A 14,825-nucleotide genomic window follows, 5' to 3' on the forward strand; every position below is an offset into this window, starting at 1 on the left:
GCTTCCACGGAACCCAGCCCAATGCTGAAGGAACTCCTAGCAACCTCTGGAGGAACCCTACTGTTCCCACTGAACCCTGGTTGAGAATCACTGCCCTAGGCTGAGGTGTACAGATCATTAGGGGGAGGGGTGGCTAGGGTAATGGTTCCACAATGAGAGTTGAGAAGGACTATTCTTCATTCTTTATTAATCGATGATGCCTAGGGTTGCCACCTCATCCCTAAAACCCGAACAACACATATGAACTACACGGATTCTGAGGCTAATTTAATGCAGATAAGGCCCCAAGCGAGTTTAATTACCACCTTCATCGGCCTCAGAACCCGTGTAATTCATACATGTTCCATTTTCAAGGGATGAGATGGCAACCCTAATGATGCCTCCAAAAAGGGGAAATGTTTTTTTTTTTTTTGGTTGTTGGTGTGGTGTAACTCATGTTTCCTTTTGTTGAAATTCTTCTCCCCTCCGCACATCCTGTGTGTGGCCGTGGACTGGTGTCACATGGGGTGCCGTGTTTGGGTGGACAGGGTGAGTTCTTCTCTCCTGGATGGGTCTACAGACTCATCTCTGAGGGACTACAATGGAGGACCTTCAGATCTTGTCCATGGTGTTGTGTGTATCAGGTGAGTCTCCACTCTGATCACTTCATTGTTCTCGGTTCAGTTAGATTGCAATCTAGAAAGGAAGTACCCGGGGGGTATAATGCCACAGCTGCAGCACAACATTATCTAAGATGGTAACGTTCAGTTCATGCCAACATAGGAAAATCCTCCAGAAACGAGTCCAAAACAAGAAGGATCTTATCACACTCATCCCTTCATCATTCACCATGACATAATGCTGGTGTTAAGATGAAATGCTTACAATCAGATGGTACCCCTCAGTGTTATATTGTGTAGATAATAACAGAATAAGACACAACAGCAAAACCATTATCAGGGGAATGCTATCACTGGGTGGGACTCCACAACATCAACAAAACTACCAAATTGTTGACCCCTTTACCTGGGGATGGGCAAAGCTGGATTGACTTCCCAACCATGTAGTCACTGTGATTGCCCAGAATCATATCTAAACGCTAAGAGTTGTTGCTTTTTGGTCACTGAGCTGTCTGATCAGTGTTTATAAACAATGTTACTTTGTATCTCTCTATCTCCTGTCTCATCAATGTTTATAAATAATGTTACTTTGTATCTCTATCTCCCGTCTGATCAATGTTTATAAGCATTGTTACTTTGTATCTCTCTATCTCCTGTCTCATCAATGTTTATAAATAATGTTACTTTGTATCTCTATCTCCCGTCTGATCAATGTTTATAAGCATTGTTACTTTGTATCTCTCTATCTCCCGCCTGATCAATGTTTATAAACAATGTTACTTTGTATCTCTCTCCTGTCTGATCAATGTTTATAAACAATGTTACTTTGTATCTCTCTATCTCCCGCCTGATCAATGTTTATAAACAATGGTACTTTGTATCTCTCTCCTGTCTGATCAATGTTTATAAACAATGTTACTTTGTATCTATCTTCTGTCTGATCAATGTTTATAAACAATGTTACATTGTATCTCTCTATCTCCTGTCTGATCAATGTTTATAAACAATGTTACTTTGTATCTCCCGTATGACCAATGTTTATAAACAATAAAATGAGACAAATGTTATGTATGGCTGGCATGGCTAACAAATAGATGTTTAACTTTTAACTCTCTTGTGACCAGATGTCATCGATCTCTTGGACAAATTTTGCAGTGGCGGGAATTTGTCTTTTACGCCGTTTTAACAACCCCCTCCCCTCTTTTTTTTTCTACTAAAAGTGCTACTATTTGTGAAATTAACGTTTTTTTTTTCTTTTAATATGTTATTGTATCATCAGTAATTAAACTAAATTACAGTTGTGCCCATACTCTTTCCATTTTCCGATGATGGATTGAACAGAGCTCCGTGAGATGGTCAAAGCTTGGGAGATTTTTTGTAACCTAACCCTGCTTTAACCACTTGCTTACTGGGCACTTAAACCCCCCTCCTGCCCAGACCAATTTTCAGCTTTCAGCGCTGATGCACTTTGAATGACAATTGCGCGGTCATACAACACTGTACCCAAATTACATTTTTATCATTTTTTTCCCACAAATAGAGCTTTCTTTTGGTGGTATTTAATTACAGCTCGGAGTTTTATTTTTTGCTAAACAAACAAAAAAAGATGCAAAAAAAAAATCATGTTTAATAGTTTGTTATAAAATTTTGCAAACAGGTCATTTTTCTCCTTCATTGAAGTGCGCTGATGAGGCGGCACTGATAGGCTGCACTGGTGGGCACTGATAAGCTGCACTGGTGGGCACTGATGGGCTGCATTGGTGGGCACTGATAGGTTGCATTGGTGGGCACTGATAGGCTGCACTGGTGGGCACTGATAGGCATAGTTAAGGCGGCACTAATAGACACAGATAAGGCGGCACCGATGGGCACAGATAAGGCGGCACTGATGGGCAAAGACGGGCACAGATAAGATGGCACGGATGGGTGGCACAGATGGGTGGCACGGATGGGTGGCACTAAGGGGCACTGATAGGTACCACTGATAGATGGGACTGATGGGCACTGATAGGTGGCACTGATAGGTGGCTCTGATAGGTGGCACTGCTGGGCGGCACTGCTGGGCACTGATGGGCACTGATGGGCGGCACTGCTGGGCACGGATATGTGGCACTGGGGTGCAGCACCTTTGTTGAGGCAGACTGTGGGCACTGCTGGGTGGCACTGTGGGCATTGCTGGGTGGCACTGACAGGGGGGACACATTTTTTATTCAGGCAGGCAAAGCAGGGGGCAGGTGGGCACTGGCAGGGGGCAGGTGGGCACTGGCAGGGCTGGCCGTGATCAGGACTGATGTCCCGATCACGGCCGCCGGTGATCGCCTTTTTTTTTTCTCCTCGCGCTGTCAAGCGAGGAGGAATAATAGCCGATTACCGGCTCCGTTATATCACATGATCAGCTGTCATTGGCTGACAGCTGATCACGTGATAAGGGGTCGGGATCGACCCCTTGCTCTGATAGGTGATCAGGCGAGTCTCGTAGACTCGCCAATCACAGAGCGCGCCCCTCAGGGGGCGCGCAGGCCGCTCGTGCACGGGACTATGTCAATAGACGTAGTCCCGGAAAAGGAGATCCGCGCTGTAGCCGTCATTCGGCTATAGCGCGGGTCTCAAGTGGTTAAACTTCTCCACAACTTTATCCCTGAACCGTCTGGTGTGTTTCTTGGCCTTCATGATGTTGTTTGTTCACTAAGGTTATCCAACAAACCTCTGAAGGCTTCACAGAACAGCTGTATTTATACTGAGATTAAATTATACACAGGTGGTCTCAATTTACTAATTAGGTGACTTCTGAAGGCAATTGGGTCCACTAAATTTTAGTTAGGGGTATCGGAGTAAAGGGGGCTGAATACCAATGCCCCCCCCCCACACACACACTTTTCACATATTTATTTATAAAAGATTTTGAAAACCATTTATAATTTTCCTTCCACTTCACAATTATGTGGCCACTTTGTGTTGGTCTATCACATAAAATCCCAATAAAATACATTACTATGTAATGTGTCAATTGCTTATTATGTTTATTGCTTATGGATTTCACATATGGTTTGACAGCCATCTGTTTATTTAATGACTAGCGCCTCGCATCAGAATGAACACTTGTTCACACCTGTCCACCTGTTTTTAGTGGACAGGATCGGATGTTGGTGGGAGTCAACGGACACATGTTTGTTGACTCCATAGAGGAGACTGGAGGGTCCAATCTGGTCTGCCTGAAAAACAGTTTTTTTCGGGTGGACCCGTTCTGAATCTGCACTGATGATGAGTAGGGATGAGCTTTGAGTTTAAGTCAAACTCATGTTCTACTCCAACATTGCCTGTTCGGCGAACAGTGAACAATTTGGTGTGTTCGCGGTAAATTCAAAAAGCCGAGGAACACCCTGTACAAGTCTATGGGAGAAATCTAAAGTGCTAACTTTAAAGGCTAATATGCAAGTTACTGTCCTAAAAAGTGTTTGGGGACCCGGGTCCTGCCCCAGGGGACATGTGTTTTAACCACTTGCCGACCGCCGCACGACGATATACGTCGGCAGAATGGCACGGGCAGGCATATGGGCGTATATATAAGTCCCTGCCTGCCCGCGGGTGGGGGGCCCGATCGGGCCCCCCCCCGGTGCCTGCGGCGGTCGGCATTCCTTCGAGAGCGATCCGGGATGAGGGGGCGGCCATTCATTCATGGCCACCCCCTCGCGATCGCTCTCGACGAATGGAAATCCCCCGTGACATCACTTCCTCTCCTGTAATGTAAACACAGGAGAGGAAGTGATGTATTCTCTCCTCCGTGTCGGTATTTTTCGTTCCGACACGGAGGAGAGCGGATCGGTGAGTTGCACCAACACTCTACACACACAGTAGAACATGCCAGGCACACTCACACCCCCCCTTTACCCCCCGATCACCCCCCCAATTACCCCTGCCCCCCAGTCACAGTGACACCAATGTCATTTTTTTTTTTTTTTTTTTTTTGCATTGGTGTCATTTGTGACTGTAATAACTGTTAGGGCAGTTAGGGTTAGCCCCCTTTAGTTCTAATGTACCCCCCTAACCCCCCCAATAAAGGTTTAACCCCGTGATCACCCCCCGTCGCCAGTGTCACTAAGGCTGGGTTCACATTGCAGCGGTTTATGAGAACGAATGTGATTCGCACCGCACTGCAGTGCAAATCACATCCGATCTCTGTGCGATTCGAGTTCAGCCATTCGCCGCACCCGCCGCACCCGCCACACCCGCCGCACCCGCCGCAAATTCGCACGGGACCCTTTTTTTGGCCCGCAGCAGAATCGGATCGCATGGGTGTTCACACCATGCGATCCGAGTTTGCAGATCGCACTGCGATATGCGAACTGATCTGGGGGTGTCAGTAACATTTCACTGACACTCCCAGCAGTTTGCATAGGGCAGTGTGAACTGCCGCCGGGAGGCATGCGATGCGGGAACCCGCCGCGGATTCGCGGCGTATCCGCATCGCTCCAGTGTGAACCCAGCCTAATAAGCGATCATTTTTCTGATCGCTGTATTAGTGTCACAGGTGACGCTAGTTAGGCAGGTAGGTATTTAGGTTCGCCGCAGCTTTTTATAGCGCCAGGGACCCCCATATACTACCGCATAAAGCCCCCTGATTGCCCCCTAGTTAACCCTTTCACCAGTGATCACCATATAACTGTTACAGGTGACGCTGGTTGGTTAGTTATTTTTTTATAGTTTCAGGGCACCCGCCATTTATTACCTAATAAAGGTTTAACCCCCTGATCACCCGGCGGGTGTCATTTGTGACTAATAACTGTTAGGGCAGTTAGGGTTAGCCCCCTTTAGTTCTAAGGTACCCCCTAACCCCCCCAATAAAGGTTTAACCCCGTGATCACCCCCCGTCGCCAGTGTCACTAAGGCTGGGTTCACATTGCAGCGGTTTGAGAACGGATGTGATTCGCACCGCACTGCAGTGCAAATCACATCCGATCTCTGTGCGATTCGAGTTCAGCCATTCGCCGCACCCGCCGCACCCGCCGCAAATTCGCACGGGACCCTTTTTTTGGCCCGCAGCAGAATCGGATCGCATGGGTGTTCACACCATGCGATCCGAGTTTGCAGATCGCACTGCGATATGCGAACTGATCTGGGGGTGTCAGTAACATTTCACTGACACTCCCAGCAGTTCGCATAGGGCAGTGTGAACTGCCGCCGGGAGGCATGCGATGCGGGAACCCGCCGCGGATTCGTGGCGTTCCCGCATCGCTCCAGTGTGAACCCAGCCTAATAAGCGATTGTTTTTCTGATCGCTGTATTAGTGTCACAGGTGACGCTAGTTAGGCAGGTAGGTATTTAGGTTCGCCGCAGCTTTTTATAGCGCCAGGGACCCCCATATACTACCGCATAAAGCCCCCTGATTGCCCCCTAGTTAACCCTTTCACCAGTGATCACCATATAACTGTTACAGGTGACGCTGGTTGGTTAGTTATTTTTTTATAGTTTCAGGGCACCCGCCATTTATTACCTAGTCTCACTAGTGTACCCCTAAATTTAGGGGTGTCTACTTTCCAAAATGGGGTCATTTGGGGGGGGTTTGTGCCATCTTGGCATTTTATGGCCTTCAAAACTGTAACGCCCTTAGAAAGCCTGAAGGCGGTGCTTGGTTTTCGGGGCCCCGTACGCGGCTAGGCTCCCAAAAAGTCCCACATATGTGGTATCCCCGTACTCAGGAGAAGCAGCAGAATTTATTTTGGGGTGTCATTTCACATATGCCCATGGCATGCGTGAGCAATATATCATTTAGTGACAACTTTGTGAAAAAAAAAAAAAAAAAAAAAAGTTTGTAATTTTCCCGCAACTTGTGGCAAAATATAAAATATTCCATGGACTCAACATGCCTCTCAGCAAATAGCTTGGGGTGTCTACTTTCTAAAATGGGGTCATTTGTGGGGGTTTTGTGCCATCTTGGCATTTTATGGCCTTCAAAACTGTAATAGGTAGTGAGAAGTGAACTCAAAAATTTACGCCCTTAGAAAGCCTGAAGGCGGTGCTTGGTTTTCGGGGCCCCGTACGCGGCTAGGCTCCCAAAAAGTCCCACATATGTGGTATCCCCGTACTCAGGAGAAGCAGCAGAATTTATTTTGGGGTGTCATTTCACATATGCCCATGGCATGTGTGAGCAATATATCATTTAGTGACAACTTTGTGAAAAAAAAAAAAAAAAAAAAAAGTTTGTAATTTTCCCGCAACTTGTGGCAAAATATAAAATATTCCATGAACTCAACATGCCTCTCAGCAAATAGCTTGGGCTGTCTACTTTCTAAAATGGGGTCATTTGTGGGGGTTTTGTGCCATCTTGGCATTTTATGGCCTTCAAAACTGTAATAGGTAGTGAGAAGTGAACTCAAAAATGTACGCCCTTAGAAAGCCTGAAGGCGGTGCTTGGTTTTCGGGGCCCCGTACGCGGCTAGGCTCCCAAAAAGTCCCACATATGTGGTATCCCCGTACTCAGGAGAAGCAGCAGAATTTATTTTGGGGTGTCATTTCACATACGCCCATAGCATGTGTGAGCAATATATCATTTAGTGACAACTTTGTGTAAAAAAAAAAAAAAAAATTTTTTTTGTCATTATTCAATCGCTTGAGGCAAAAAAATAAAATATTCAATGGGCTCAACATGCCTCTTATCAATTTCCTTAGGGGGTCTACTTTCCAAAATGGGGTCATTTGGGGGGGTTTTGTACTGCCCTGCCATTTTAGCACCTCAAGAAATGAGATAGGCAGTCGTAAACTAAAAGCTGCGTAAATTCCAGAAAACGTACCTTAGTTTGTAGATGTGACAACTTTTGCGCAAACCAATAAATATACAATTATTGACTTTTTTTTTACCAAAGACATGTGGCTGAATACATTTTGGCCTAAATGTATGACTAAAATTGAGTTTATTGGATTTTTCTAATAACAAAAAGTAGAAAATATCATTTTTTTTCAAAATTTGCGGTCTTTTTACGTTTATATCGCAAAAAATAAAAATCGCAGAGGCAATCAAATACCATCAAAAGAAAGCTCTATTTGTGGGAAGAAAAGGACGCAAATTTTGTTTGGGTACAACATTGCATGACCGCGCAATTACCAGTTAAAGCAGCGCAGTGCCAAAGTGTAAAAAGACCTCTGGTCATTTACCAGCAAAATGGTCCTGTCTGAAAGTGGTTAAAAACAGACGTTTTTTCAGGAGCAGTGATTTTAATAATGATTAAAGTGAAACAATAAAAGTGTAATATTCCTTTAAATTTCGTACCTGGGGGGTGTCTATAGTATGCCTGTGAAGGGGCGCATGTATCCTGTGCTTAGAACTGTCCCTGCACAAAGTGTAATTTCTGCAGGAAAAAAAGTCATTTAAAATCACTCGCAGCTATTATGAATTGTTGGCTCCCGTAATACAGAGAACACTCATTGAAAGTCATTGAAAGTCATTGATAAAAAAAATAAAAAAAATAAAGCGTGGGGTTCCCCCAAATTCAATTACCAGGCCCTTCAGGTCTGGTATGGATATTAAGGGGAACCCCTAGTCAAATAAAAAAAAAATTGATGTGGGGGTCCCCCTAAAAATCCATACCAGACCCTTTATCTGAGCACGCAACCTGGCAGGCTGCAGGAAAAGAGGGGGAGACGAGAGCGCCCCCCCTCCTGAACCGTACCAGGCCACATGCCCTCAACATTGGGAGGATGCTTTGGGGTCCCCCAAAGCATCTATATGCTGGTATATATATATATATATATAATATAATATATATATATTGGACAAGGGCCTCATCCCCACAACCCTGGGGGTCTGCGGGCGGGGCGCTTTTCAGAATCTGGAAGCCCCCTATAACAAGAGGACCCCAAGATCCCGCCCCCCCCCGTTTGAAATGGTAAGGGGGTACAAAAGTACCCCTACCATTTCACAAAGAAAGTGTAAAAAATAGTTAAATAAGAAACACACTTTTGAAAAAGTCCTTTATTAAAAATAAAAATAAATATAAAAAAGATTCCAGTGGTGGTAATCCAGTCTTGCTATCCAGCATATTTCAAATGGGGGGGGGGCGAGATATGGGGGTCCCCTTGTTAAAGGGGGCTTCCAGATTCTGATAAGCCCCCTGTACACAGACCCCCACAACCACCGGCCAGGGTTGTGGGGATGAGGCCCTTGTCCCCATCAACATGGGGACATGGTGCTTTGGGGGGGACCACAAAGCATCCTCCCAATGTTGAGGGCATGTGGCCTGGTACGGTTCAGGAGGGAGGGGGGGCCGCTCTCTCGTCCCCCCTCTTTTCCTGCGGCCTGCCAGGTTGCATGCTCGGATAAAGGGTCTGGTATGGATTTTTAGGGGGACCCCCACCTCAATTTTTTTTTTAATTGTGACGCGATGTTCCCCTTAATATTCATACCAGACCTGAAGGGTCTGGTATAGATATTTAGGGGGAACCCCACGTCAATTCCTGAAGGGCCTAGTAATTGAATTTGGGGGAACCCCACGCTTTTTTTTTCTTATCAATGAGTGTTCTCTGTATTACGGGAGCTGACAATTCATTATAGCCACAAGTGATTTTAAATGACTTTTTTTTCCTGCAGAAATTACACTTTGTGCAGGGACAGTTCTAAGCACGGGAAACATGCGCCCCTTCACAGGCATACTATAGATACCCCCCAGCTACGAAATTTAAAGGAATATTACACTTTTATTGTTTCACTTTAATCATTATTAAAATCACTGCTCCCGGAAAAACTGCAGTTTTTAAAAACAGAAATGCAATTTTTTTTTCAGTAGAGCGGGTGAAGGTGGTTGTTGCTGTCAGTGTTCATGCTGAGAACAGGTTGGGAACTCATACTATACCCCATCTGTGTCTGTGTGTGGCTCCTCAAATGAGAACACCTTACACTATTCTCAGATTAAGATGCGGTCACCAGATATGTACAGTTGCAAAAAAAAAGTATGTGAACCCTTTTGGAATGATATGGATCTCTGCACAAATTGGTCATAAAATGTGATCTGATCTTCATCTAAGTCACAACAATAGACAATCACAGTCTGCTTACACTAATAACACACAAAGAATTCAATGTTCCCATGTTTTTATTGAACACACCATGTAAACATTCACAGTGCAGGTGGAAAAAGTATGGGAACCCCTAGACCAGTGATGGCGAACCTTTTTGAGCCCGAGTGCCCAAACTGCAAACTAAAAATGACTTATTTTTTTCAAAGTGCCAACACTGCAATTAAACCTGACTAACGAGGTTTTAGTTTAGAAAAAATAATTTGTACAGTCGTTTCACAATGACACTAATAATGAGCCCCCCTTTTTTTTTAGATAGAGCAGTGCCGCTCTAAGAGTAGTAAGTTAGTTCAAAAAAGTCTTTATTCAGTTTATGGGCAGAGTACTGTAGAGTATTGCATAGGATGGACAGAGTACTGCAGAGTATTGCATAGTATGGGCAGGGTATTGCAGAGTATGGGGAGAGTATTGCATAGTATTGACAGAGTATGGGTAAAGTACTGCATAGTATTGACAGAGTATGGGCAGAGTACTGCATAGTATGGGCAGAGTATTGGCAGAGTATTGGCAGAGTATAGGCAGGGTACTGCAGAGTATTACATAGTATGGGCAGAGTATGGGCAGAGTATTGGCAGGGTACTGCAGAGTATTGCATAGTATTGGCAGAGTATGGGCAGGGTACTGCAGAGTATTGCATAGTTTGGGCAGGGTACTGCAAAGTATTGCATAGTATTGGCAGAGTATGGGCAGGGTACTGCAGAGTATTGCATAGTATTGGCAGAGTATGGGCAGAGTATTGCATAGTATTGTCAGAGTATGGGCAGGGTACTGCAGAGTATTGCATAGTATTGGCAGAGTTTGGGCAGTGTACTTCAGAGTATTGCATAGTATTGACAGAGTATGGGCAGGGTACTGCAGAGTATTGCATAGTATTGGCAGAGTATGGGCAGAGCATGGGCAGGGTACTGCAGGGTATTGCATAGTATTGGCAGAGTATGGGCAGAGTACTGCAGAGTATTGCATAGTATTGGCAGAGTATGGGCAGGGTACTGCAGAGTATTGCATAGTATTGGCAGAGTATGGGCAGAGCATGGGCAGGGTACTGCAGGGTATTGCATAGTATTGGCAGAGTATGGGCAGAGTACTGCAGAGTATTGCATAGTATTGGCAGAGTATGGGCAGGGTACTGCAGAGTATTGCATAGTATTGGCAGAGTATGGGCAGAGTACTGCATAGTATTGGCAGAGTATGGGCAGGGTACTGCATAGTATTGCATAGTATGGGCAGAGTATGGGCAGAGTATTGGCGGAGTATGGGCAGGGTACTGCAGAGTATTGCATAGTATTGGCAGAGTATGGGCAGGGTACTGCAGAGTATTGCATAGTATTGGCAGGGTACTGCAGAGTATTGCATAGTATGGGCAGGGTACTGCAGAGTATTGCATAGTATGGGCAGAGTATGGGCATAGCATTGCATCTCTCTCCCTCTTCCCCTCTCCCCTCGCACTGTAGGGCGCGCGGGAGCAAGATTCTGGGAGGGCGTCCATGGACGCTCTCCCAGAATAAGCCGACCGTGCTGTAGCCATCTTTTGGCTATGGCCCGGTCGGCAATTGGTTATAAAACTCACATTTGAGTTGTTGAAATCGGTGTGGGGTCAGGCTTCAGTCGCTCCGGTGGTGTCCGTGTGTCAGGAGATTTCCCACGCAGGCACGTCAACAGGTGCGTCAGGTGTTTGAGAACGGGGGGCGTGGCTTCAGCGTTCGGAGCATGCACCATGCCCACTCGGAAACGTCACCGCTATCCCAAGAGGGCTGTGGGAGATGTAGTTCACGGGAGCGGACTATTTAACGATGACAGTGTAATTGTCACGGCGTGCCCACGCATTCGCCATCACTGCCATAGACTAATGAGATCTTCAAGAGCTAATTGGAGTGAGGTGTCAGCCAACTGGAGTCCAATCAATGAGATGAGATTGGAGGTGTTGGTTACAGCTGCCCTGCCCTATATAAAACACACACCAGTTCTGGGTTTGCTTTTCACAAGAAGCATTGCCTGATGTAAATGATGACTCACACAAAAGAGCTCTCAGAAGACCTACGATTAAGAATTGTTGACTTGCATGAAGCTGGAAAGGGTTAAAAAAGTATCTCCAAAAGCCTTGCTGTTCATCAGTCCACGGTAAGACAAATTGTCTATACATGGAGAAAGTTCAGCACTGCTGCTACTCTCCCTAGGAGTGGGCGTCCTGTAAAGATGACTGCAAGAGCACAGAGCAGACTGCTCAATGAGGTGAAGAAGAATCCTAGAGTGTCAGCTAAAGACTTACAAAAGTCTTTGGCATATGCTAACATCCCTGTTGGCGAACATATGATGTGTAAAACACTAAACAAGAATGGATTTCATGGGAGGATACCACAGAGGAAGACACTGCTGTCCAAAAAAAAACATTGCTGCACGTTTACAGTTTGCACAAGAGCACCTGGATGTTCCACAGCAGTACTGCCAAAATATTCTGTGCACAGATGAAACCAAAGTTGAGTTGTTTGGAAGAAACACACAACACTATGCGTGGAGAAAAAGAGGCACAGCACACCAACATCAAAACCTCATCCCAACTGTGAAGTATGGTGGTGGGGGCATCATGGTTTGGGGCTGCTTTGCTGCCTCAGGACCTGGACGGATTGCTATCATCGAAGGAAAAATTAAATCCCAAGTTTATCACGACATTTTGCAGGAGAACTTAAGGCCATCTGTCCACCAGCTGAAGCTCAACAGAAGATGGGGGTTGCAACAGGACAACGACCCAAAGCATAGAAGTAAATCAACAACAGAATGGCTTAAACAGAAGAAAACACGCCTTCTGGAGTGGCCCAGTCAGAGTCCTGACCTCAACCCGATTGAGATGCTGTGGCATGACCTCAAGAAAGCGATTCACACCAGACATCCCAAGAATATTGCTGAACTGAAACAGTTCCGTAGAGAGGAATGGTCAAGAATTGCTCCTGACCGTTGTGCACGTCTGATCTGCAACTACAGGAAACCTTTGGTTGAAGTTATTGCTGCCAAAGGAGGTTCAACCAGTTATTTAATCCAAGGGTTCACATACTTTTTCCACCTGCACTGTGAATGTTTATTTGATCGTAGGTCTTCTGAGAGCTCTTTTGTGCGAGGCATCATTCACATCAGGCAATGCTTCTTGTGAAAAGCAAACCCAGAACGGGTGTGTGTTTTATATAGGGAAGGGCAGCTGTAACCAACACCTCCAATCTTATCTCATTGATTGGACTCCAGTTGGCTGACACCTCACTCCAATTAGCTCTTGGAGAGCTCATTAGTCTAGGGGTTCACATACTTTATCCACCCGCACTGTGAATGTTTACATGGTGTGTTCAATAAAAACATGGTAACATTGAATTCTTTGTGTGTTATTAGTTTAAGCAGACTGTGATTGTCTATCGTTGTGACTTAGATGAAGATCAGATCACATTTTATGACCAATTTGTGCAGAAATCCATATCATTCCAAAAGGGTTCACATACTTTTTTTTTGCAACTGTAGATGTGGTTCTCATGTTTGAAGTGAGCCGTATGGTGACCACACTTGAAGGTATGTGTTGGGAATCCTCCTGCATGATACTTCTCGGCAGGGCTGTCTTTAATATTGATTGGACCCTGGGCAAAACTTTTCTTGCCCCCCCAATGCAGTTTTGCTCTCCACCTGCTCTGAGACATACAATAAATAGCAGCTAGACTCAAAATCAGTTTACTGAATCAGATCAGGTGGCTATTGCAATTGGTTGCCTGAGGTTACAGTGTATCATTGCCGCTCACTGACTGGTTGCTAGAGGTTACAGAACACAGTTACGGCTAACTGATTAGTTGCTAGAGGTTACAGCACATGATTTCTGCTTGTTGATTGGTTGCTAGAGATTACTGTGGATATGACATCAGGGGGCACTATATACATATCAATGCTGCCAGTCACCCCTATTTACATATGAATGCCACTGCTATTTACATATGAATGCCGGTAATTTACATGTAAACACAGGTCTACAGCTGAGTAATCTGTACACAACAATAGGGCAGCATTAGTAGCAGCACTTCACACTGAGATATTGGGACACATCACAGGACTAAAACCTCAAGGGACGAGGAAATTTAAACCAGGATAGTTGGCAAGTATGAAGCAGCTGCTTTGGGCCCCATAACAATGACAGGGCCCAGGGCAGCTGCCCCTTTTGCCCTGCCTTAAAAAACGGTCCTGCTTCTCGGTGGAAAATGTATTTTATCACAATCTTCTTTTCCAGGGCTCTTTGGATTAGGAACGGTAGAGGGCCTCACTGAAGGATGGAACATCACAGTTATATGTACCAATGAGAGCAATTCTGAGAACCAAATACAGTTATTGTGCAACTTGGAGCTATTCATCTGCTCATCGATGGACGCAAGCCAGGAGAAATTCACCATTGACCAGTCTTCCATCCGACTACCAGGCAGTGTGTTGAAGGCAAGAGGGGAAGGAGCCCCAAACTCACTCCCTGCCAATTATAGCTGTCAGAACGAAGATTGGGTCGTGTCCACTGTCTTCTCCACTGTGCCGGGTAGGTCACATTTAGGGATGTCACTCGGGGAGGGCAGTAGAGGTAGATGCCCCAGGCCGAGCAAAAACAAGGGGTGCATTACCACACAGGGAAGAAGAAAAACTCTTTTTTTAAAACTCCATGAAGTTTGGGAAATTTATAAGGTAAAAAGGAGTAAAAACTCATGAAGGAGTGCAATGTCTAGGATGGGACATTGGCACATGTGTTATTAGTGGCCTTTATTCTTGCTTAAAGGCTCTGATATTATGTATAGAAATGTCTGAACTAGGTAGAGGTTACAAATAACAATGCTGATACCCCAGGGCGTCTCAGGTCTAACCAGTCATTGAGCTTATAGGGTGGGTTCTTTTGTAGGAACCATATAGATGTCTCCACCCAAAGTCCTACTGTACGTAAGAGTGAACCATTTACATTGGAAAGTGGGAAATTAGCGGCCTTTATTCTTGTTTGGAGGATCAGATATTATGTTTTGAAATGTATAGAAATGTCTGAGCGAGGTGGAGGTTACAAACAGAGGCGGCTCTCTAATTAGGCAAATTAGGCGACCGCCTAAGGCCTCACACTCACAGGGGCCTCGCGGCTGCCTAATTTGCTTCTGCTCGATCACTGAAATGACT

The 14,825-nt window shown here is 45.3% G+C and overlaps 1 protein-coding gene across 4 annotated transcripts in view; it reads left to right on the forward strand.

The window, feature by feature from the left end:
* The first annotated feature begins 468 nt into the window (after positions 1-468).
* The window catches only part of LOC143956890 (uncharacterized), a 49,291-nt gene continuing 34,934 nt past the window's right edge, over positions 469-14,825 (forward strand). For all 4 annotated transcript variants that reach the window (XM_077467052.1, XM_077467054.1, XM_077467053.1 and 1 more), the window contains exons 1-2: positions 469-623; positions 13,915-14,208. In XM_077467052.1, coding sequence (XP_077323178.1) covers positions 581-623; positions 13,915-14,208 — 337 coding nt within the window. In that variant the 5' untranslated portion in view covers positions 469-580. The remainder of the gene's footprint in view (positions 624-13,914; positions 14,209-14,825) is intronic.

Source organism: Lithobates pipiens, unplaced genomic scaffold (assembly GCF_037356315.1).
Source record: "Lithobates pipiens isolate NorthernLeopardFrog02 unplaced genomic scaffold, aLitPip1_a1.2 Scaffold_44, whole genome shotgun sequence".
In the NCBI taxonomy this organism is placed as follows: domain Eukaryota; kingdom Metazoa; phylum Chordata; class Amphibia; order Anura; family Ranidae; genus Lithobates; species Lithobates pipiens.